Consider the following 25,723-nt stretch of genomic DNA (forward strand, 5'->3'; position numbering starts at 1 on the left):
GACGGCCGGCCGCCGCTGCAGGACCAGTGACCACTGACCACCCTTTGACAGCCTCCGCCTCCGCGGCCGGTCGGCGTGACCTTGTCCCCGGCAGAGCTCTGCCGGGAGGCACCGATTGCGCAGGACGGCGGATTCTGCGCAGCGTGCCCCCGCCAGCCAGCTGGCCGATCTCCAGCGGCCTCGGACGGAAAGCCCTCCCCTCTGCCGACAGCCTTCTGAGGACGGGGTCCCGGCTCATCCGCCTTTTTGTCAGGCCGCCAATAAAGCAAATCTGTATTTTTACCGACAGCTGTTTAATAGCTATCTCGGCAGTTTGATTAGATGTTAGTATAGTGCTAAGTAGATTGATTCTAGTCCGTGTTTGGCCGAATATATCACACTAGTGGCTGCTAGTGTTGTCCTTGCCGTTGGCAGTTGGCAACCAAGGTGCACTCACTCACCGCTTCTTTTTGCACGTGGCTCGCCGCAGCAGGCCGGTACAATAACTCTGATAAAGCGCCGCTGTCCGTTGACCGTTCGCGTGGGAACGGCTCCATGTGAAGTTTTTGGCTCGGTGTGATGACTGGCCGTTTTGTCTGAGCGGGGTCATTATCTGCGTTCCAGTCTGGTCGCTCTCTGAGCCGCCGGCCGTAGCACCTACACCGTCGTGCCTGTCCCTGTCTTGCGCCTCGTCCGCCGGTTATTTTGCAAGTAGGCACGTTTCTGATAACGTCGCCGCGTGTCCATGAATCGGAGAGCCTTCGGCCTGCTTGACCGTAATCCGGGCGGTTTGGGCTGATCCTCCTGAGCCGTACCCACCAGCTCTGACCTTTCCCAGGTAGCTGTCGTGGCAACTCAGGTACCTCACAAACCCTTGTAACATCGTCTCCATGCTGCAGCTTAGCTGTGCCGTTCTTCAGTTTCTCTGGTATCGGGCCCACGCTGTGCCATATCCGGCTGAGTTGCTGCCGAGCCGCCCTCCCCCAGCCTCGGTCAGCCGCCCACATTATCCCCGGTCTGAACCGCCCCTCCCGCTGCCCGCTCTGACAGTGACCTTTCGTGTCCGGCCCGCGCTGACCGTGAGCCGCGTGTGTGTGTATGTTCGTGTGTGTTCGGGCCGGATTTGCCGGGGCGGCGGCCGTTCTGAGATGACTGTACCAGGTGTCGGTCGCCGCGCCCCGGTCCGGCCGGACCTGGGCGGCCTTTGCGACCGCCAGCCGCTGTTTGCCACCGCCAGTGTTTGCAGCCGATATCTGATGGAGGCCGATCCGGCAATGGGTGGATTATTTGAACCGCTCCAGCAGCGATTAGATTTCCTTGAAAGTGGGCGGACCGCAGTGTTGACTGAAACGAGGGCAGATACCATGGCACTTTCCGGGCAAAGCGTGTCACTTGGCGTGGCACATGGCGTGTTGCACAACACCACCCAGCCCGGGTGGTCAAGTGGCCGTGTTTGCCCCAGTAACCTGCAGCGGTCCTGTGAGGGGCCTCATTCCGATCGCTGCGGGCTGCGCGCTGGCTGACTGTCCGTCAGAAAGTCATGTAGGCTTAGTATGCCGCCGGCTGGAGGCGCCCTTGTGTGCCGCCTCCCCGCGGCTCACTGACCACGCCTCGCTCCGTCGGCTGACGCACCGTGAGCCCGACTTCCGCGGCGGGACACGTCCGGTTCCGCTCCCCGCCTCTGTCTCCGCCCGGAGCCGGGGTCGGCGACGGACCGAGCCTGTCCGGCCCGGACCGGACCGCCATGAGAGCCCAGAGTGGTGAGCTGACACCCCGCAGAGTGGTGAGCTGACGCTTCCTGTGACGACGTCTTTTCCTGAGCGGATTACTCTGCTACTGGTCTGGGTCTGAGTGACCCATTTGCAGCATTGACGGCGGATAAGCCGATAACTCTTCTGTCCACTCTGTCTGGATCAGTCGTTTCCAGCGCTCGTTTGTGGCCTCGGAGAGGCGGCACTGTCATCTCGGGCTGTAGCGATGATCCCTGTTCTTTGACAGCGGCAGCCGGCGCTCCGCAGACCGCCCCGTTCCGCGGTGTCGCGGTCTGCCTGCTCGCCCGGCCGCCGTGCCGTCGACAGCGGGTCTCCGGCGGCGGTCGTCGACCCGGCGCGGCCGATTCCCACCAGACGAGTCGTCGGCCCGGCTGTCGACGGCTCTCAGCAGCTGACAGCGGGCGGATTACCGTCGTTCGGGGATGGTGCGAGCCGACACACGCACATACCGACCATGCGCCACCGGCCGGTTCTCCGCTCCGGCCGGGTGGCAACGAAGAGTTGGTGAGAGTCGCCGGGCGGTGGTCACTGAGGGTGGGCACTGAGCGTGCGGATTAGGAGCGATAGAGACAGCACGGCGCGTTTCCCGTCCGATGATCCCTCGTTTCCCGGAAAATTTGCAGTTGGACGCGCTCGATTATGCAGAGAGAATGTCTAACAATGAACAGGTATGTGGTATGCAATCACTTCACCACATTTTGATCGGGGCGATTTTTTATCGAGGGCAATAATTTTAAATAGAAAATTACTGCAGAGGACGACGACACGGCTAAGATGTGGTATTTAAATTTCTGATGCTATTTTAAGTGATGCTGAAATTATGTCAGATACCTGTGCGTAGTTTTACATCAAATTAACGTGTCTCCGTACTCATCACTGTGAGGTAGGTATGCTGCAGCAACTAATGGCTTGTGCAAACTGCGCAGCGCAGAGGGATTTTATTCAGGACAAAAGTGAGGCATGGCGAGCGCCAGTATTGATACTTAGCGCACTGCAAGTAGAATATGAAGGCACAACTACGTGATACCCACGCCCGATCTTAGATCGCTGCGATATTATATTTGTACATTTGTTGGCTAAGCTGGCTGAAGGGAAGAGGTTAGCAGCTTGGACTGATGAGATTTACGTGACCGCCGAGCGAGGACGTCGTACAACATCACCTGCAAATTCGTGATTCAACGGCATGATGGTTTCAATATGCTAAAGTGATGCGCACGTTATATCCGACGTTTAAGTGACGCTGTTTCACCGGTGTTTTGATGAGATGGGAGTTGCATTTCCATTTCAATCAGTATTTCATGCCTGGGGAAGTTTTATGAAAGATGACAGTGGACCCATTTTCGCCTTTTTTGTTGTTATTTGGGGGATGTTCTTTTCCTCCGCCTTCGCCGGTATTGTCATTAGAAATCTACAAGGAAATAATAGTTCTGCATGGTATGCTGCTTTTGTTTTTGAAACTAGTGTTTTTTAGCTGTTCTCACTGTAGAAGTGTAGGGTATTGGAGCGCCTGCGAAATGACATGGACGCCATGCGCCAAGATATTCCTGCACCGGATCCTCGAGTCATACCTGCGAGCCGTGTCGGTGTCTTCCCTAGACCGGTGGGGCTGCCATGAGCTGAATCACAGGTTCGCCAGTCTTTGCGGCTGCAACCTCCACCAGGCTATCAAATGCTGAAATATGTTGCTATTATTGAGATGACAGCTAAAATATTTCTGAACTTGAGACATTATCGAATGGGCGCAAAACGACCTTTGTAGTCGGCGCGCCCCAAAGACCCAATACACGAACAAAAAATAAAACATAGAATAAATGTGTTTTAAACGGAGAGTTCAGAAGGGTATAGGAGCTCCGAGATCACTCAGTGGAGATAGATACCGACTCCTCAACTCCTCATGAAAACCTTACATCACCCATCCCACTCCTGGATGACTGGTTGAGACTGTTATAACGCGTCTGTCGTGTCGGCGCCGCGCCGGAACCACGGCTGTGGCGGTCGGCGGCGTCAAACCGTGACCCGGTGGGACGGGGACGGGCCGGGACCGTGTCTCCGGCACGGTTTTTCCGTGACTGGCACCGGCGTGAGACGGGGTGTCGGGAGTGGCCGTCATTAGATGCCTACAGTCGTCGGGTGGGTCTCAGTTGGTATTGGTAACGATTAACTAAGGAGTACCGTTCCAACTCTGATATGGTGGCGCGCTCAAATCCAAATCGTTATCACGATGATGATTGGCGTGCGTTCAGCAGGTCCTTGTGTTCATGTTAGATGGCTACTAGTTAGAGTATGAAGCTAAGCAGCTTCACATAGAGACCAAGGACACAAGCTATGGGCTCTCCTACTGGAATTTGTAGCCAGCGTTCTCCTCATCCTGTCCATTTTTATCGGGAAAACAAGGCTCTGCAACTTTGGGCATGTCAGCCCTCGTGTCTGTGTACCGAGAGATCAGCCGGGATTAGGCCGGTGTATATCCGGTGAACGGGAGGTTGTGTGCATGTGGTTACAGATCAGGGCGTGCTTCAGTTATCCTGTTGTCTGTCTTTTTATTTTGGCCGACCATTCCCTTCCGTTTCCGGAGGGGCTCATGCTCCACGGATCTTGATTTCTGCGTCTTATCTTGCGTTCGGTTTTACCAAACAGCTATTTCCCGACACTGTCTTGAGCCTTGGAAGGTGTTTTGAGACCGCATAGAGGTGTTATGTAAGGTGTATGCATGTTACCTACCACTTTTTATCATTTCTCAAATGCAATGCGCATTATAACGGTAATGTTCATTTTGGCACGTAGGCTGAGATCAGTAGTTCTACTGAGCGCAACCGAAGTCAACATTTTCCTTGTAAGCTCTCTAAGTATGAAGTAATGAAGTATTTTATTGCCATTATCGTGCTTGTTATAACCAGTATAACGCCTTTTGGGGCGACTAACGGAGCGAGCGAGAGGGTGGGCCTTGCACGTGCGAAATTGCGAGGGGGTACCTCCAACTGACTTGTGCACGGCACCCTACTAACCGGTCTCTAGCGATGTGTCAAATTTGGGCACAATCGGCCCAGCCGTTCTCGAGATCTGGAAGCGGCACCCTGCACGTGCGCACGTGCAAAATGGGTCCCAACTGACTTGTGCACGGCACCCTACTAACCGGTCCCTAACTGTGTACCAAATTTGAGTGCAATCGTTCGAGCCGTTCTCGAGATCTGGAAACGACCCCTGCACGTGCGCACGTGCAGCAACACCCCAACTCTGGCACATGGATATGCACTATGCAGTGCCTAGTGGGTGCCTACCTACATGCTAACTTTCAGCGCAATCGGCCAAGTAGTTACCGAGATATTGCAACAATTAAAAAACTGACACCTCTTCGTTTTGCACGTGGCACGTGCATAAGGGGTCACCAAAATGCATCGGGAATAGTCCAATACTTGGTAGAAGGAATGAAGCTACCCTACAAAAGTTACCGCATGTAAATCGGTTAAGTGGTTGCTGAGATATAAGCCTCGCAAAAGCGTCCGCACGGCCGGCCGGCCGCTCATACTCAGAAATTTCCGTTAAGCTAAGGAAAGACTACGCTCGCTTCGCTCGCTCCGTAACAATGGAACCTCTTAAGAGTTATCCGATAGGTACATATTCTGTTATCTTTGGCTTTGTCATATTATCACCTTTTTAGAAGTCTGGGTCCTGCTATCTGCCTTAAGTTCGGGCTGCTGGTGCGAACGTTCTTCTACCTTCTGAGCAGTGAGCGGCTCTTGTTCGTCGGAATAGACTGCCGCTCGTCCGCTGACTGGCCGGCTTCAGGGGGTGCCGCTGACCGGCCGCTGAGGTTACAGAGTCGGCGGCCAGTCGTGAGCCGCGCCAGCAGAGGTCGATCCGACCCTGCACCCTTCCCACTGACCATGGTCTCACCTCTGTCCGTGAACCTGGCAGACCACCGTGTTTGTGTATCAGCCTCGGGTACACAAACACGGCACTGAATAGACACCCTCCGTTCTGTAAGGCGCTGGCTTCCCCCCAGCAGCACACCATATATGGTTCGGGTGGAGGAGGTGGTCGGGCATCTAGCGCTGAGCTGGTATGTGCACCTGGTTTGGTCCGGCCCACTCCTTCCCACACCCATCCGGGCATCCCCGGTGGGTGCATCACTAGCCGTGCCCTAACATTCCTAGGCTGGCACTGCCATTGTTGTCTTTACATCTTGTGCCAGGTACGCTGACCCCACACCGTGCCCGGCTTAAAAAAAAAAAGTTATAGGCCGCTCATTCTTAAAAAGATAACGTGTTTTTCTGGATTTCCTAAGCAATGCTGACTGCAGAATGACATCTAGGCCAACATGATGTAGTTTGGAAAATTTACAACGTATGACTGATCTGTCCAATGCCATCTTATGTCTCCTAAACTCTGATTACGCTCGGCCGGATAAAGCGTGCTATGATAAGTTGGCGAGGCCCGGACTCGTATAGAATTTGCCCTTGTTGCATTGGGGGATTAATTATAAAGTTCCCTTTTCGTCGGGTGGTGTGCCCTGGCACAACAGGCCGTGGCCTTACTTTCACAAGCCGGGGCGTTCCTAAGGGGACTGGACGGGGCCACTGCAGAATGCAGAAACCAGTCAGACCTTGTGCTGCTGAATGGGCCCTGTTGACCGGGAGGCGGGCTCCTCGCGGCGGCGCGGCGCGGCCTAGGAGGTTAGGCACGCTGCAAGTGAGCCGCAACGAGCAGTTCTGCAGAGTACTGGAATCAGTCGGAGCAATACCGCCGGTGTGGCCTGTGCCAGTTTTGATATACCGGCCGCCCGCATTTCGGGTGGCGCTCATTTCAGCAAATTACTGATTTCAGTACGACATGTAACCTGGTGATCTGACACGGTAAAGCCCCCATCGCTGCCTTTTCGTCAGCTGCCAGTCGAGGGCGGAACTGTCCCAGCGTCCTCGTCTGCCATACGCGCCTACTGGGCCGCCTGTCCATTGCCCCGATCGGGGACGGGGGCGCCTTGACCAGTGCAGTGACCTGCCTGTGTCATGTTACAAACTCACCTCGCCTTAGCTGGATGTTAATTTATACCTAGTTCGTTGTTCATTATCGGGTAGCATCGGCACCCTGTTCCCTATTTGAGTGTCTATGGAGGGAATCCCAGTCAGAATGAATTATTTATCGTCTCGGATATATTACTCGCCGTACGCGTGGGACTTGCTAGCATGATGCAACCTATTGCATAGCTGTGTGTTTTTTTTTTTTTACTGTTCGTACTTTTGATTATTTTAGCGTGTGTTTTAATGAAATGATATTTATGAAAATGACATTGCCACCTCAGTTATAAATTGTGAGCAATTATATGTTGCGTCAACTATTGAATCTAGAGTCGCACTGTCTTGACGGCTACCCGGAAACCCTGGTATAATGTGGACTGGAGGCGTAGGCGAGCCTCGGCCGCCGATTGAGTTTTCAGCGGTGGCAGGCCCATTTCCGTCGGAGGACATTTAGTTTGACAAATCGCCTCCACTTTCCCTGAGTAGCAGTGCTTACCCTTTCTGGTTCACATTGTTCTCGGCCCTGTGCGTGTGCGTGCCCGTGTCAGTGCGTGTGCGTGCCGCTGTTGACTGAGAGTGTGTGCAGGCGAGTGGGCCGCTGCTGCTCGCCGTTGAACGATCGGCGTCGCGTGCAACAATCGCATTAGTTGCTGATAATCTGGGTCTGGTTACCTAGTCAGTTGGTGTGCCTGAGTTCCCTCGGCTGCGTTTTGAGCTCCCATTGATAACTTTTTGGGAAGAATGTGAATAATTTCCGGCATGGAAGTTAACAATATATTTATGTAATATTTTATATGATACTTTGTGTGGCTGTTCGGCATTCCAGGGCCATTTTAAAAAATTACGCAGCTGGTTGCCAATTAGCGCTGGCAGAGCTAGCGGCCACTTTTTGAACGGCCGGCTGCCTGTCTCATCAGACTGGCTCGGATTCCCTCTGGCGAGCAGCGTAATTCTAATCGCGACGGCATGAGTAACACGGTAATAATCGACTTAATCGGAAGCTTTCTCATCGTGAGTGTTCGGATCTGCAGGAAGTTCTAGATTAGTGACCTTGCATTGTCGGCCCACTGGCCGTGTCGGCTGCAGAATCTTCTGGTATGTTCAGTTACACCGGCTGCCCCTCTTACAAATCGTTAGCTCGACAGCGCAACACTGCAAATTTCTGGTTTTCAATCTTCGTAATTAAATGCGCAATTGAGCTTTAGTCCTGCAGTCATTTGTAGGTCTCCTTTGTCGAGGTGCAGTTGTTGTCATTCGCAACTGAGCACCTTATCTCTCCGCTCCGCCAAGTTCACAGTTCATTTATCTGGTCGACAGCCTCATTATCCGTCCCGTTACCAGCATGTCCGCATCTCATTGTCCCAGTAGTGAGGCGATCAGTGACATCTCCACTAGCCCACGGACTGCGGTAACGCACACGGCCAGTGACCCTGCGTGCGGCGGTGGCCCGGGGCCGCAATTTTTACCGCCTCCCCGGGCACCGGCTGCTGGTAAAGGTGGATAACCTGGCCGCTCGCGCACCGCGCTGCCGTAAACAAGCGGCGGCCGGTCGGCATTGGTGGCCAGCGGCGCCGAGTGACGCCCATTACCGGCCTCTGTGTGTGTGCGTGTGTGCGTGAACTGCGCAGCCGTCACACGCGCGGAGAATGAGCCGTAACGGTGCGCGGTGGCGCCGCGGTGTCGTCGGCCCGGCGCGGTACGTCGGTCGGATGTAAATGATGCGGAGCGGGATCGGCGACCGGCCGGCGCTGTGCGTTGACCGGGGACCGACCAAGCAGCGCTGTGCGTTGACCGGGGACCGACCGACCGGCGCTGTGCGTTGACCGGGGACCGACCGACCGGCGCTGTGCGTTGTTCCGGTGACCGACCAAGCAGCGCTGTGCGTTGACCGGGGACCGACCGACCGGCGCTGTGCGTTGTTCCGGGGACCGACCAAGCAGCGCTGTGCGTTGACCGGGGACCGACCGACCGGCGCTGTGCGTTGTTCCGCCAGCCGGTGACGGCTGGGTCGGGGGCCGCGCGGCGCGTGACGGATGGTGAGGCGCAGCGCTATGGGTTCTCCTGATGCCCTTCCTCCGCTAGTACCGGCAATCGATCCTAGGTGCTAAGGAATGGGACAGTCGCGCCTGGACAGAGCTTAGCTGTCGCCTGTTGGTCTTCGACAAAAGGCTGAAAGGTGTTTTGGTGGTGTGATGGTATAGCTTAGCAAGACGTCGAGAAAGCCACCCGGTCGGGTCAGCCATCGATTGGCACGTCCTTGGTTGTTGTGCTGTATACTGAGCTGCAGAAATGTTCGATCTCTGGGAAAAGGGTAATGTTGCCCGATGTTGCACCTGCGGCTTTCTTACATTGTGTTGAAAACCGCGATGAGTTTTGTAGGGGGATGCGAAAAAATTACCTCAGACGATGCAAGCCCAGTCTTGGCTCATGGCCGTTTCGGAACAGGCTACATGTCATGAAGTAGACTTTCATATCTTTCGCATTATGCAAAGTAAGTACATAGCTAGTACAGCGTGTCTAAAAGGATATGCAATGCACAGATGCCATTTGATCATCGATGCATCATTTTATCACCCTGACCCGTCATTACATTCACCCCACTCTGAGCAAAAGCGGTCAGTTGCGAACCCACCGTTGCCGCGGTGTCGCCCATGTTGCCATGCTGCTAAGACAGCGACACCAGGGCACACTCCTGTCTTTGCCATTGAATACCGGTGTCCCTGGGTGCTTAGTGACCCAGAGATCTGAACGGTCCCGTCTGCAGAGACCGTGATAGGCTGGTGAGCCGACCTACCTGACAAATGTTTTGATACGGTGTGAAACAGATTATCTTACAGGTAAGTATCTGAGCCGTGAAATCTTAGTTTTAGTGTGAAATTCATATTAGACAGGAACAATGACATGGTAACTGGTAAGGACTAAGGATATCAGGTTACCTTTGATGTATGTGATTTAGTGATCTGTCGCGAAAATAAAACAAGGATAATGATCAAAATAATACCCATTGACCCCATTTCCTATCTACTGAACATTGGACATACGATCTTTAAAGTGCGCTGCTATTTTAGGAGTGAAGGTAATGAATGACTGGCTTGCTAATACAGTCACATAAAAATTAAGTCTGTAAAAAGTGACAGAGCAATGGTAAGTTAATGGAAACGCGCGGCTCCGCTAATGGGTGATCATAAATTTCCGCCCGGCACTGTGTAACGGGGTCATTGCTGAGTGACTCCTTACGCACGCTATTTCCTATTGAATGATTGATTTTCGGTCAGTTTCGATCGGTGCGTGCGCGTAACGTGGTCGGTCGGCCACCGCTGCGCTGACCCACGCCGCTCACAATAGCCGGTGTTTTTCAGTGGCGTTTACCCGTTCCTGTCGATGATAGGTCACCCGTTGACTGATTGTCGATAGCATGGTGTGCGGAAGCTGACCATGCTGTCGGCTGGAGTCACCGCGCCTCTCGCTGCCCACCTCTGTCGGCGCCCTCCCGTGCAGAAGACGCGAGACAACCGGTGCGCGCCGTGGCATGTTACAGCGCTGGAAAGCCACGTCCAGTGCGTCAGCGACAGTCGAGCCGATTTACCTTGTCCTGAACTGTAGGAGATAGGCCGATAACTGATAAAGTTGTCCAATTGTTCTGCCACCCATGTTCGAGGTACCCAGTGAATGTCGTGCAGCCGAGGACGTGCATTAGCTATTCTGATTGGCTAGGCATTGATATCAATGGCTCCAGTTTTCTATTTAGCTTTTTTGTGCTGAAAATGTGAGGGGAATTAATAATCGGTGACTAGTTTAACCTTCATAAATAAGTCGTAGTAGCCAAAGCTTGTCAGTGGCTAGGTAAGGCCTGCTCAATGGTCATTGGTCATCCAAGACCACCCGAACGGTTGATTTCGGTATTCTACAATGTAAATATCCCATGTTAATTTCGATGACTCGGTCGGTAGGTACATATGTGGATGCTGAGATTTCTCGATGATGGCAGAATCCCCGCTGGTGATTCACCGTGTCCCGAGTTCTGCGAATGATGACACGCGCTCTAAGGAAACTGTCGCCTCTGCCGGCCGATGACGTCATCCTCGGCTGTCACCGCGGGTCGCAGACATATGACCCTGGGTCACAGGGTCGGTCAGAGGTCTCCGTGACGTGGTGGGCCTCGGCCACGCGTGGTCGCTAGAGGGGCTGGCCAGCCAGAGGTCTCATTGTCCGAGGAGCATTATCTGCTGGGATTATTGTGCTATTCTTAGTAGGTCACACTGCGCAACTGGCCTCTGTCTAATGCTGTCAGTTGTTTTCGTTAGTATTAGCTATTGTCCTTGGACTTAAAATTAGGAATTGATGCTCGTCCCTGTCCTATTGGGCCCAATCAGCTTTTTATTGCGTTCGATTGTTTTACTTGGAATGGTTAGGAAATAGTAATTTAAGCCTTACATTTTCCGATAATGAAAACCAAGCGTCGCGATTGGGGTGAACCGTACTTTGCCAAATGCCGCTGAACTTAGCCGCAGTTTTTATTGGGGGGGGGGGGGGTCCGCAATGATGATTACAATTTGCCATCAACAGTGAAAACAGGCTATTAAAACTATTTTCTAGATGCTGGAGTGAGATTGAAGATATTCTCATGAATAGCTTGTCAGTGGCTGAGGCCTGCTCAATGGTCATTAGTCATCCAAGACAACCGGCTGTGTCACCGCGGTTGTCTTAGGAATAGCTTTGAATAGCCTTCCATTAATGTTTACCTGTATCAGCGATTAGCTGTTATGTACCCTGAGACAGGTCAAGTGGACGCTGATCGCACCCAGGATCGCTCCGTAACATTATATCCCACTTGGGTGTCGAAACCCTTATCGCAGCTCCAACGTTCTATTGTCCCATTAAAAACAGCTGAGTGCAGCTATAAGTTCATCAGCAATGTGGTAAAATCATGTTTGCTTGGGTCAGGTGCACTGGCCGCGGGAGGTGATTGTTAGGGATGCTGAGTGCGACGCCCAAAGGTGGCTGGATGTGTCGGTGGCAGTGCAGGTCTAACTAGGTGGATAACAGTGAGCATATTACCATGGCATGTATCATGATGCATTTCTCCTATGCTGTATCCATGCGTGCTGAAATCTTTCACAGGAAACTGCAAAACCAAGTAATTCAGCGGATGGTTTTTGAAAGTTGTTGACCTTTGTGGCCGGACCCTGTATCTTTTTTCAGCTCCGCTTGGTGGCCACAGGGTACCATTTTCGAGTTTTGGGCACCCTAATTGGCAGTGTTGAACCGGTAGGTGAATGTACTGACTCTTATCGGGAATTATGTGGTAGCGGTGTGACGTCTCTTAGGCACGCGCCCTTAGAGATGGTCCTATATTCGTTGGTAGCAGTTGATCCTTTTCCTGAGAAAGTTCATGATCTTATCGTGGTCGTCTGAGCCGCGTGCTGGGTGAAAGGGCAGAAGCACGGACCCCGCTGCTCCTGGCAACCCGCTGACATTGCCCGACCCGCGGCCGGTGTGACGTCATACCGGTGTGACGTCCTACGGTGTGGGCGGAGCCGGCTGCTGGCCGGATGCAGCAGCTCGCTGCTAACGGTGCCGCGATGGCCCCAATGAGACGGTCATACAACCCACGGAGGAGCGGCCCGGCGCGGGCGGAGCCACTTCCGCGTGACGTCACAACGGCCTCGGATGGAATCCGGAACCGGACAGGGGCGTATGACCCGCGGCAGGACTGGCACGGTGGCTAAAAATGAATTCGGAGGCGCATGAACGGCCGTGAAGGAGGAATGTGGGAACGGCGATTGAATCATCACGGTTTTCCCAGAAGTGAATGTGAGTGGGCGTGATAATCTGGTGGGAACGAAGGGAGGGAGAGGGAGAGACGAACCTGGGAGAGGCGACGGCAAATAGAGTTTCGCAATTTGCCGTCCGCCGACTTTTTAGAGACGTGACTTGCATTTTATTTATCAACTGGTGACGGAAACTTGTCCACGCCACCGCATTCGCGGCCTTTTCATCGTCATTGATTTGTTACTGGTGCTTATCATGGCAGTGAAATGGCGTTAGCGACAGGTAACCAGGAAGTTCCATGAGGTTATTAAATAAGTTGGTGTAGGTCCTTCCACTGCCTGCACCTGTACGTAAGGAAGAAAGGCGTGAAGGTCACTTAGCAAAACCAATAATACGATTATCGACCGTCATGTTCATGTTTCCTTTTGTCTCGTCTAATTTTTGTCGCATTACAAGCTGCAGAATTTTATCTTTCCAACGTATAAATGTCAGAGAAATGGCTCTCAGAACCGGACAGTACACAGACCCCGTTGTTTCATGTGTCTCTGAGGGCGTCGGTCGGTGTGGCCCCGCCGTCAGCAGACCGTGAAGGCTCCGTGTGCCACGCGCCGCCGCCGGCCGGGCCGGGTGCTGTGGCCGCCGGGTTCCGGGTGTGGTGGCGGGCCCGGCGGCGAGGACGGCCCCGCCTCGGCCCGTGTCTCCCCCGCCCGCTCCACAGCACTCCTGCTGGCACACACCGCCGGCGGAGATGGGGGCTCAGTGAGTCCAGCCGCCCGCGGCCCCACTTAGCACCGGGACCTTCACTGGCCATTGACGCCCCCGCAGTCCCGCCGGCCCGGCAGCTGTGCCTTCCAGGCGCAGTTAATCATGGAGGGTGGTTGTTATGTTGTCTCTCGATAAAAGGTCTATCTGAAATCAGCTGCTTGATTGCCGCTGGCCTCTAGCCGCTTTGTTTGATGTTTTATTCCGCTTACTTCGAAGGGCACGGCGTTATTATGAAAATGCTTTTTTTCATTCAAACGCTGGACTTCTTTGAAGCATTTCATTCAATTCATGATTGCTTTTTATCACTACGCCGGGTGAAAAGAGCCCGTCGTCTGTTGGGTTTACCTTTCAGGTCAGCCTCGTGACCGGGTCGCACAGCACGTGTTCCGTTAGAGAGCGGCGGCTGTCGGCATCGCAGCTCCCTCCCCGAGCCGCGCTAAGCGCCGGCGGATCGGATGGTTTCATAGGGTGTCCCATGATGGATTGATATTAGGTTCATATTATGTGATAAACGGAGATAAGATAGGCTGCTTGGCGCTGGCCGATCCCGTTGATCTATAATCGTGCCCAAATTGGCCTAAATTGTTCAGGCTAGTCCCATGTAAAGTCATGAACCGACCCGAGCATTTATTCTTGCTTCTATTGGCTCACAGATATCGTGGGCTGTGAAGCATCTATAAGTTAACCATGGATGTCCTTTCCGTGATTCACCAATCACAGGACATTACTCTGGAAAGAAGGGACACCTTTCCCCGTGTTTTGCCTCTGGTCATTACTATAAACGACGGCGTCTCTGAGCCTGGTGTCCGTTCTTTGAAACGGTGGCGAAGTTATCAGCCTGTCATCACTGCCGGACCGCTCTTTCGCCCGTGGATGGTAAGTGCCGCCACTGAGGCGGCGACGGTGATGGCAGCGGTGGATAGCCGGTAAAGCCGTGTGGCTGTGGAGGTAATGACGGGTCAGCGGCCGCAGCCGGCGCCAGCTGGGTGTTACCTCTGTCCAGGAGGGGTGGGGGAGACCGAGACAGGCCGCCTCCTGGCACCTCTGGCCGAGCCTGGGGGCATCCGTGTCGGGTGCCGCCATCGTGTGGCCCAGGACGCTGCTGGGTCCGATGTGCGGGGGCGCCGCCCTCTGTGCCGCTCGGTGATGTCTCCTCTCCTCTCCTCTGTCCGGCCCTCTCCGCCCGTTGTGTCGGCCGGACGTGCCTGGTGAATGGAAAGTGCTACTGAGGCTGCTGATCGCTCTCACGCGCTCTGGGCTCGGCTGGTCGTGATCCATTGACGTTGCCATGGAAAAGCCGTGGGTCGGGCAGTGGGACGTGGCGTGGGCGGGGTCAGAGCTGACGGTGTCTTCTAACGGGGCCAGCGACCCGGAGCGGATCCGGAGCCGACCCGGGGCGACCCGCCGGCTCCGACGGTAGTGACTGGGATTTCCCCGGTCCCGTTCGGTGGACCTCCGACAGGCGATGATGGTTCGGTTTGGGGATCGGATTGGACTACTCGCGGCACGCAGGTGGCTCGGCGTGCCACCCTCAGGTGTGGAATGGTGCCATGCATGTGCTTACGTCCACACAAGCGTGTTATCCACGGATTCTTGGGCTCTCTGCCATCGATGACCCAGATCTATGCCTGTTGTTGGATGCTATCGTCTTCCGTATTATGATGTCAGCAAACTTGTCTGTGGATGGAACGAGCGGTTACAGGAAAACATGTAGCGAAGAGCGTTAGCAGATTACGCCGACTGACCTCGGTACATGGCGTTTCGCAGAACCAAGTGCGGAATGTCGACGCAGATATCAGCAATGAACCGCCTATTGCATAACTAATAATGCGCTTATGTTGATCTGGCGCGTAGCGTGTTACCGTGCCCATAGCTTAGAGTTTGGACATTCCGGATCTACTAGAAACTCGCTTTGTGTGGTTTTTATGTAAGAGCTTCGGGATGGCGTGATGACTGACGAGCCTGCAGATCAACTTCTGCTCGTTGCGTTTCGTTGACCTGCTGCAGCTGGAGGCCCTGGCCTGCCGCTATGGCCTGCCACTGAGCGTGGACTGACGGTTACGGAGGGACCTCGGCGCACTAGCCTTGCTGTAGGACAGGCCCGTGGGACCGCTCCGCCCCGGGCACAGCTCACGTGTCGGGACAGACCCGCCATGAATTCAGAAAAACGTGCGATCTCTGCTGGTTCACACGGAGGCATCAACCATCACGTAGTTTGGGGGTCTCGTGGATGATCATTTGTCACGAGTTTTTACTCTTCAGTGATCTGCGTGTGACTTGTGTGGAGACTGGGGCTGTGGCCAGCTGAGCTCGACAGAGGCACTGATGTTACGGTCCCGGGCACCGGGCATTGTGTTGATCTGAGGCAATCTATCGGCAGTCGGAGTGGCACATCCTGCACCGCCGGGCTAGGCCGCTGCTCCCGTTCCGCCTCTACCAGTTCACCGCCCTCACGCCGATCCCGACCGCGGCTCAGCTGCGGACACGGATCTGCCGGCTCCTGCTCCGCTCATCAGCCCAAATGTGCGTCCCGAGATAACCGGAGCGCCGCCCGCCCGCCGCTGACGTCACCCCCACCGCTGACGTCATCGGCCTGTTGTTGGCAGGCGCCGCGGGTGACCGGATGAAAAACAGCCGTGCTAGGTACTCATTAGCCCAGGTATGCCAGATGAGCAGTTTAAAGACGTCTCGCTTGCGTTGTGTGTGAGTCACGCCGCTGAAGGCTGAGCTGAAGAGTTTCAATGGTTTTGTTTGCTTCAGTTGACGAAAGCAAGCGTACAAAATTGATGAACCAGCTTTTCGCTAAGATTAGTTGAATTCTTTGGTCTCTGAGTTCTTCAGTTACGGCACTGCGTTTCGACCTAGTTTTGACTTGTATCCAAAAAAATTGTATAACGTCATGAATTTCCTGTGTTTAGATTAAAACCGGACTGAGTCCGACGTATCATTTGGGTCATCTTTCATCGATACATATTCACAGAACAAAGATTAGCATAGCTTATGGTGTTGACGCTATCGTGCCCGTTTGATGCACGGGATTCGTGGGCTGTGTCACGCCAACCAGGTGCATGCAGTCTTCTCAGCAGTCTGCTCATTCATGGTCACGCCGGGAGAGATGAGGCAACCCCATGGACCACGAGTGGACGACACCGTATGGGGATGGGAGCGAAGGCCACCGTCCGCCCGGGCTGCGGCTCGTATGCCGTTGAGTGTTTCGGCAGCGACGGATTGGCAGCAGGCTGCACTTTAACCCGAATGGCTCCGCTGACGGCAGTCGTTCGATTACATAATTTAGCGGAGCCACGTAATTTTGAAAGCTTCAAGGTTTGCCGTTTTAGTAAGTTACGTTATTTTGGCAAATAACAGCTCACTTTTCTTTTTATTATCGTCATAGACATATGTACAGCAAGCATGACCCGCTCGTCAGCCTTAGTCTCAGTCGATCAGATGGTCCGAAGAAGTCAAACGGTCTTATCTTCTTTCGACGACTTTTTTGTCAGACTTGCGAATTACGATACTTTATAAGTTCCCCTTGCTCTAAAATCAACTCCCTCTAAGCGAACACTGACTCGCGGCTGGAACAGCGAAGCGGACCAACTGTCCCTGACCAGCCGGTGGTTCCGGTCTTCTGCCGGTCGATGGTCCCATTCCGCGGTCCCCACACTGCGGAGGTCGCGTCTAACAGCAGCAGCAGCAGCAGCAGCACCGCTCGTAGCTGGTCGTCCGCAGCCACTGGGAGACTCAGACAAGGCAGTGGAGCGGCTTGCAAGGTCGCTGGCCCTGTCGGTCACTGGCGTCTGGCGCCGCGCCTGGAGCCGGGGCTGATCTTTGACCTTGCTGCTGCTGCGCCCTGCGCTTTGCACAGTGGAGATGTAGGAAAGATGGCTGCGTACGATTAGAGTAGCGATGGTTACTATGCGAGTAGCACGCGGCTGAACGTTTAGGATGATTCGAAGTGGCGGCGAGTCCTGGTGGTTTAGAAGGGACTTCACCAGACTGCTGTAGCGTGGAACCGTTTCCAGTTAGCATGTTAATTGGCCGTACTGACTCTGGGAAGGCCGCCACTGCCAGATGTTTTTAACAGAAGATGTAATTACACGGCTCTGGTTGGAGGTTAGAGCTGACTGCTCCTGGTGTTACCATGCAGACAGTAGTGCAGCACAATTGAAGCTTATTTGAACTTGTTTGAATTGAGGAGTTCGCTAAGACGTTCACCTCGAGACTGTTCTTTGAGCTATGATTGAGACATATTTTCACAGTGTCGGCTGCCAGCCACTTCACGCTCCTGTTGACTTGTTGCCACCGACTAGTGATTGTTACCAGGGAGGCCCGAGCCCACCGTGACCCTGGCCCCGGTCGGGGTCACGGGGCGGCTCCCGCCGCCGTCAGCTCGAGTAGTTCATTTTACCGGTTCTTCATTCATGGCCCGGGTGAACCCACGCTTCTTGAAGTTCTATTCAGCTCAGATGTTCGAGCTTCAAAAGCTGACGGCTCGCCGCGCGTGGCCCTGAAGTGTCCGTCGGAGGTGTGCCAGGAGACTAATTTTTGCGTTGACAAGCTCGGAGCGCCGCCCTCTCGTTCTCCCAATCCTGCGACCAGGATGTGAGATAATGATACGTCTGTGAGACGTTCCTTCGGTGGTCCTTCACCGTCACAATAGATCGGGCTATGTTTGTGCTGGAGCGTCTCGTCCTGACCTGACCCTGAACTGAGATTTCGATCACAGAACTGCGAAGTTTTTTGGTCGATACAGAAACTGCCAACATATGTCCTTGGGGTCAGGACGCTTGTAAATGTGTGCCTGATGTTGATATCGCCTTCACCATCTAGCACTCACTCAACAACCAGATTATGCACCGGACAACGAGCGCTGTTTCTTGATTGAATTGTTCCTTGGTGAATGCGGATTGATTGCACGTATCCATGCAAGTGCACGGCCAGTCCTCGGCCCACTGACTCAGTGCGTTATCTCGGTCCGGCGGTGACACCTCAAGGCCCCGGGCCATCGCACACCCTGTGCCGTGCCGTGCCGTGCACCTGGCCTGCCACTCGGTGCTCGGGGTGGACACCGGAGCGAGACGTCGCCACGGCCGCGGCCTCCGCCTGCGCGGAAACGCGAGTCCCGTCGGCGAACAGCGCGTGTAAGGCGCCGCGCTACCGTCCGGCCTGCCGACCCGTATTTGGCGGCTGGTGTGCCGCGGTCGGCTCCTGTGCCAAAACTGGACAGCTGAGTCGCGTGCTGACTCGGGCATATGACAGGGCGGTGATATGCGGTGGGAAAATGTTGCAGTGGCTGAACCGCTTCGATGATAAATTTACGTTTTGCATAACTGTTTCGACAACGAGCCCACCGTTCAAACTAGCGCCTTCCCACGGACAAGATATCTTGCTCATGGTAATTATTTAAAAGAAAACCTATCTGCTGGAGTTCTTACTTGACATAATTGCTGAATCACATGATTTACATCGCAACGTTACAATACGATATGGAAATTTTCATGTTTATGTGTTACCAGCTTGGTCAGAATTTTAGTTCGTGATCGACCAAACTGACGTTATCTCATGAGACTTTTGATAGATCACGGCTTATCTGACCTTATCGCTGTGATCTGTCTCCGTGAGCTGGCCGCAGTCAATGTGGAATGTCTCTGTTTGTCTGTCTGTCTGTCGGGCCGCTCTGTGACCCTGCGACCGCCCGCCCTCAGTCCCCGAGTTGTTGTGTTGTCTCCTTACGAGTATGCGGCGCCCATCAGTCCCCGTTTGTGTGTTGTCTCCTTATGCGGCGCCGACTGCGTCCGGTGCCCGTTCTGCGGTTCGGCCGTCCCGCGCCGCCGCCGCCAACAGCCAGAGGTCGGCGTTTGCTCCCGGAACCGCCCCGCCCCGCCCCCGCCCCCGCCCCCGCCCTCGCCCTTCGACTGAGGGCGGCCCACGCCCCGGGAGGTCACCTGGAAGTGGAGCTGTCTGAGTCGATTGGACTGTGGTTAGGTGGTGCATTTTGCCGAGTCGTGAATTCATTAATGATTCTTTGGCGTGTCTGGTTCCATGCCGTGCCGTGGTCGTTCGGCTGCCGGAAAGAAATGCAATAAATCATTGGGTATGCACAATATCAATATCCATTGTAGTCAAATGTCAAACTAACGTGACTTTTTCATATCAGATGTGCCGATTACTCAGTGCCACATTTTACAGCTCTATCATCAATATGCTTGAACAAGCAAATCAAAAGGCGACGACGCTTCAATTTATCTTTAATTGTCAAAGCGGTTCATCAATTTGTCTATAATGGACGTTATCATGCCTACCGATATCGTGAGAAATCCTGATAGCTGCCGACTTCCGCGATCGATTCACCCAATTATTGCTTCATTGAATTTCACTGCAGAAATGTAAGAGTGAAGAAGTGCACTTTTCCTGTAGCCACTATTCAAATGCTCTGAATTCAATAGCGCTGATTGAGCACATACCCTTGACCAGATTGCAGCTCACTCCTGCTGTAGTGGTCTCACCGTAGTGGTCTCTCTGCACTCGTGCTGATGCGACTCATTACAACCCCGTCTAAATCATCGCTAAGAGTCGAAGCGTTCATCGATAGCCTCAGATAAGGGCGCCGACTGGTGCCGAGGGCTGTCTTCAGAGCTCGTCAGCCGGTATTGAGTCGTGCACGCCGACACGTTGGAGTAGGCCGCCTGCCGAGCGGTGCTGAATACTACGCTGTTACGGTGATAATAGGCAGCGAGAGTGTCCAACTACGGGGCGTGAGATAGGATGGATCGTGCCGGTAATGGCTTGTAACTGTCCAGCTTTTTATTATTTGCATACTGCCCCGCCTTGAACTGAACTATGTAGCTCATAGCGCTCGCTTTCCTGAGGCTCGCTCCTTTTGGGTTAGCTCCCTTCACAGACCTGTCTGGCTCCAGTGCTCCCCGACCCAGCTACCGTGCTGCCTCTCGCAGCTCCCCTACCGCCGGCCTACCGGGTTCTCAGCTGCTCCGCCGGCCGCTGTTTCGGGCCGCTACCTCCGTCAGCAGTCTCTCCGGCAGTCCCTGAGGGGCTGGGGGCTCCGTCATCATCCCCAACCACCGTGTCGGCGACCGCCGCCGGGCCGTGGTTACCGTAGCTCGGTACGCCCGCGGCGGTCGACGGGACTATCCTGGACGGATTCCGGCGTGCTGGGGTTTCCCTCGGTCCGAGAGGCACGCACGCCGCCACCGGAATGCCCGGCCTCAAAGGGACGAGCACGCTTGGGAAGCATGGTCATTTGGGGTGTGACTGTGTGGCTCAGGCGGCTGATACCATGACCATAGCAGGCTTCACTGCTGAGTGCTGAATGTTTGGATGGAATACGGTGGTGACTGTGACTACCTCTGCTAGTCTAAAAAACAACGCTCATGCGCTCGGGTCAAATGATTTGGTTGCGTCCGTTAATTCCCTATGGATGTCACAGTGGATAGCTATTGCATTACAACCCGCAACTTACAAAACATACACAACCCTTCATCTTCTGCACTGACATTTACAAAGCCGACTTACCTATTATGGCACAAACACGTCTAGTCCAGCTTATCTTATCATTGGTGACGAATTTGCATCAGGCTTACGATGTTTTATCTGCTTCAAGTGATTTCCTCAAACTTTGGCGAAAGTGGCATTCCCTGTCTGGCTTAAGACTTGCTTCCCGTTGTCCTTCACCTGGTTTTGTATTTTAGCGACGTTGTGGATGTGCTGGCAATCCAGAGAAGACACAAAATAAACGTTGTTTTTTATTAGTTTGAAGGTGAGCCACCATGTCATCGTCTCCTTTTTATATATTGAACTGGGACTTGAGGCGCTTGCATTGTGGTCGACGTCAGCGATAAACTTTTTACCAACAGGTCCAGTGATTTTTATTATACCTGATATTGCCTACAGAGTTTTCCTGGAATGATGATCGTTATCTCTGGTCGTTTACGATGATGACGCTATCAAATATAGCTGACGGTTAACCAGCAAAAATGCGCCACATTCTTCTCAGTTTCACTTTCAGCAAAGTGGAAAGCCACGACTACCATTTGATCGTGGCGTAACTGCCCGTTCCTTGTCACCATTATGGCGGAAAAGCAGTTCCTAAAACTTGTCGGAGGAACGGGAAGCTGGCTTTGTCCAAATGAAGCATTGAGCGGTCCGTTACGACCTTGTCCAACGGTGCCGAATTTCAGCCACGGCAGCTGTGAGTGATGTTTACTCACCTGCTTAGTATCGTCAATGGGTGTTACATAAATTGAGGAATGCCGTTGTGTCGTGTGCAAGTGACTACTGCTTCCTCTTCTGTAGAACTATGTGGCTTTTGTGTCCTCCCCCGCCCCACCCCCGCACCCATGAGGTGGTCTGGCGTGGCTGGGATGCCTCCCCCATGAGCCGAGGTCGCCCTGTCGACGGCAGACGCTCCACTGGAGGACAGAGAGGAACAATAGGTGACCGTGTACGCGGCCGGCGCCTCGCCGAATGCCGCGCGATCATGTACGCATTCACGGAGAATTCCTGCGTTTGTTCGACGGGATCGGGCGCCGCTCCGCTCTGGCTCCTGCCGTTATACAATGACGCACAACGACCTTGTCCTAGTGATCGGCTTCGGTAGCGATAGTTCCGTTAGCCGTTTTCTTTTAGTTCGATGTCTGCCAGTCGGCACCTGCATATTTGACGGGGTTCCGCAGAATGGTGAAATGAATCGTGCCCGATCGGGACTTACTTCCAGCATTCCTGACCTGTACATTTTAATGCCTGCCTCAGGGCTGCGGTCTCCGACACGTGTCATTGTGAAACTTGTACACGAGCATCGGAAAGGTTTTCCGGGTTAATCGGCTCGCCGCAACGTGCGAGGGTACCCACTTAATGTTAGGTTAGGCTAACCAACGCCTTGATGACGACATGTAAGGAAGCTCCAAGTTGTCGGTGATCCTTTTTATATGTATCACTAATCATGCTTAAAGTAGTGTTGTGATGAAGCAGCCGCTGATAATTTTTTCCTTATTACACTTATAATTATGTATGTAACTTTTGATATTGTTTTATCGTAATGCGCTGGTTGTTATGGTATTTGCTGTCTGATTGACTCGGTGTAACTGTGAACGTCTTGTGACCGTATTTGTTCTTCTTCCCGCAGCTGCGCGTGCCTCTGCCGATCGTGTGCAAGTCGCGGGACCTGATCGTGGACATGCAGCGGCGGCACCTGAAGGTCTCTCTGAAGGGCCACCCGGCCATCATCGACGGCCGGCTCGACCACGAGATCAAGGTGGAGGAGTCCACCTGGCTGCTCGAGGACAAGCGCTCCCTGCTCATCCACATGGAGAAGGTGGGTCCGCTGGGAACTGAGACAGGTGTTCTGTTCGGGCCGATGTAGTGTGATAGGGTAATAATTTCCTCCAAAACGCTAGTTCACAGATAACAGTAGTAACACAGATATAACACAGATAACACAGATAACAGTGGCTAGTTCTAAAATGTATTCGCATTTACAAAGACACTGCTGGCTGAACAGTGAAACACCCTATCCACGCAGTTCTCCCCGTGGTTATCCCTCGGCTGTTAGTCGGCTGGCTTTCCCCCGTCAGATAGATGGATATTTTGCCGTAAGTGACCGCGGGGGTTTTGCTCGTCCGACCGTCTCGGCTGCGTCCTCTAAACACGAGGTAACGGCGAACAGAGGACGTCGCTCCCCTTTCTGCGGTTTCCGCCAACACAAGAAATACACACTGTCTGGAACGTGTCTGACGTGAAATCCACCGCCAACGACGCTGTCGGGAGTTTTTGCTCTGCCCCCAGACAATTCGTATCGCTAGAACCGAGCGTTCACGGGCTCACGAATCTTTGATGTCCCCTAATGGAGCAGTGATTTACGAACATTGTGGTTTTTGTGAACAGCGCGCAGTTCTGCCGGGAATTTCCCCGTTTCCTCTTATCCTCAATAACCGACCACCTATAAGTGATGTCGCTCAAGATGCGCCTGGTGTCTGTAAATTATGCCTATCTGTACTATGGCTTGGGTTTGCCATTGTGGCATTCCCTGTCTACTGTCTAGGGCGATATTGTTGTTGGTAATTATACAAAAAATCGAATGTGCTACTGGCTCCAGACACCATTGACTTTGACTCCGGTTTGACCTGACATAACTGCGTCACCGTCAATGCTGCCCTTGAACCTGCCTCGCGCAGGGTCATCGGTCTCCGTCTCGGCTTCCATGCCAGAAGGTCACTTCAGTAATGCGATTGCAGCCTGCCTGCTCCCCGAGTAGCCATTACGTGATAGGACTAGCCGTATCGTCCTGCACCGTCAGCTGGAATGTCTTCAGACGCAGCTGCATATAATTACGGAGGTCGTTCGGCACTCTTGCCCAATCCTCAGTAGTTCCAGTTACGGTTGACGCAGGGAATGCGAGGACGACAGGGCGCTGAGGTTCCTCAGGAGCTGCCGCCGTCTCAAAGTCGTCGTCCGTGTCCCCGAAGCTGCCGCTCTCGGATTCCTGTTCTATCGTCGCTGTGTCCAGTGATGAACGATGACAGGTGGGCGGCAGATCGGTCCCGGCCGCGGCGGTCGGTGGCCGGTAATGGGACCCAGTTAGTGTCTCTCTGTGTCGACTCGCAGTGGCAGCGGTGTGGGCAGACCAGAAGTGACCAGCCGTAGTCTCCTGGTGATTATCAGACTGCAGTGCATATGTCCAGATCGACTTAGTCTGGTGTTGCGTGGGGAGCAAAGCAAGAACTTCCGTTGGCTCGTTTGCAAACACCAAGCACCATTTTTGAGTGCAGACTGCAGCGAGATCGGCCACAAATAACTCGGGAAGCCACCGCTCTTGAGCAACTTCTCGCCATTCTGAAAGTCCGGGTCATTCTCCGCTGCCATTCCGAACATTCAGACTGTTCTCGGGTATGATCAAACCTTGTTTGGCGGGATGACTCATCGAGGGGTTTTACTCGGTTCGATGTCCGCAGTTCCCTCCGTGTCTGACCAGAGGAATGCACTTCTTCCGCCCGGAGAAGCCTAGTTGCCTGGTGCCCTCCTGCAGCGGTGGATGACCTCTGCGGTCAGCGAGGTGACCTCTGTGGTCAGCGAGGTGACCTCTGCGGCCAGCGAGATGGCCTCTGTGGTCAGTGAGATGACCTCTGCGGCCAGCGAGATGACCTCTAGTGGAAGGACGTAGCGCCGGCCATCTCCCCCCGCTCGTCATCTGTACTCGGCCGGTGCTGTAACTATGCACGCTGAATAACTACCACTGATAGGGCCGGGACGTCGGCGGTCGGCCGCGCTGCTGCAGGGTCTGACAGCGATCTCCCAGCGCTGACGGCTGGTGTCGCCGCCGTGCCCCGCGTGACCGGCCGGTCGTGCCGCTGGGCGTGCGCCGCTCGTGCCGGCTGGCTTTCCGTGGGACACGGCGCAGACACCCGGCGAGGTGTGCCGACTCACACCCGAGCTCACGGTCAGATCTGGTCACCTGGCACCGCCAGCCACTCCGCCGCCCCTCAGACTATCACGGGAGTGCCCCCGGCGCCCATCCGCCACCTGCGATGACACGCGGATGGGCGGACGGACTCCTTTTTATTCCTTCTCCACCCTCCACTGGAGTGCCTCAGTGGGGCTACTGAGTCAACACCGACCGGGCAGGCCGGTGTATTGTCCCCCTCCGATCAGAAAGCCGGCGGAGAGCCGATCACGTCGGGCCGCGCCGGGGTTTTACCGGTATTTTTGTGTCCGCGTCCTGCTGCGCCGCCCCGGACCGCATCCTGACGGACGAGTTGCGTCAGGTGATCTCCGCCCGTCCGCCTCTGACAGGGTGCAGGTCAGCCGCCGGTGCTGGTGTAACCGAGCCGCGGAAATGCCGCCGAGCTCGTGCAGATGCTAATGCGGTCTTGCTTCAGGAGGGAGGGAGGGAGGAGTGTTGCGTGAGCCGGGCGCCTCTGACGTGACGTGAGCGGTGTCTCGGGGTAGTAGTGTGCGTGCCGTGCGCGCTGGGTGCAGGTAAATGGTGAGCGCCCGCCGATGGGACGGGGCCGGCGCGTGGTGACGTGCCACCGTGTGATGCGCATGTCGTCATGGCCACGTGTCAGAGTGGGGGAGGGGATGCGAGCACGTGACGTGACTAGAGGAAGAAGAGGCCCTCACCGAGGCATAACCTCCCCGGTGTTGAGCGCCCTCCACAGCACCCCGCAATTTGAAAGTCAGACCAGCGATCACCGAACGTGGCGAGAATCGGGTGGATGTTCTCGGAACGTCTCGCCCCTCGCGTCGTCGGCGCCCGTGTGCGACGCTCGAACACGTGAGGTCGTTCCGGTCGGACGGGGCACCCCTGGCGCACGGAGCGAGTATCGGTGTGATTTCAGGGACAGGACGACATCCGTGTGCAGCCTCGGGGGCCGGTCAGCGCGCGGACCGCACATACCCGATGCAAAT

General features: G+C 54.5%; 1 protein-coding gene across 3 annotated transcripts in view; it reads left to right on the top strand.

The window, feature by feature from the left end:
* The window catches only part of LOC122363498 (nuclear migration protein nudC-like), a 59,101-nt gene that overhangs the window by 21,036 nt on the left and 12,342 nt on the right, over positions 1–25,723 (top strand). For all 3 annotated transcript variants that reach the window (XM_043332834.1, XM_043332837.1, XM_043332835.1), the window contains exon 6: positions 22,443–22,631. In XM_043332834.1, coding sequence (XP_043188769.1) covers positions 22,443–22,631 — 189 coding nt within the window. The remainder of the gene's footprint in view (positions 1–22,442; positions 22,632–25,723) is intronic.

This window comes from Amphibalanus amphitrite, unplaced genomic scaffold, assembly GCF_019059575.1.
Source record: "Amphibalanus amphitrite isolate SeventyFive unplaced genomic scaffold, NRLGWU_Aamphi_draft 000624F_arrow, whole genome shotgun sequence".
NCBI classification, from domain to species: domain Eukaryota; kingdom Metazoa; phylum Arthropoda; class Thecostraca; order Balanomorpha; family Balanidae; genus Amphibalanus; species Amphibalanus amphitrite.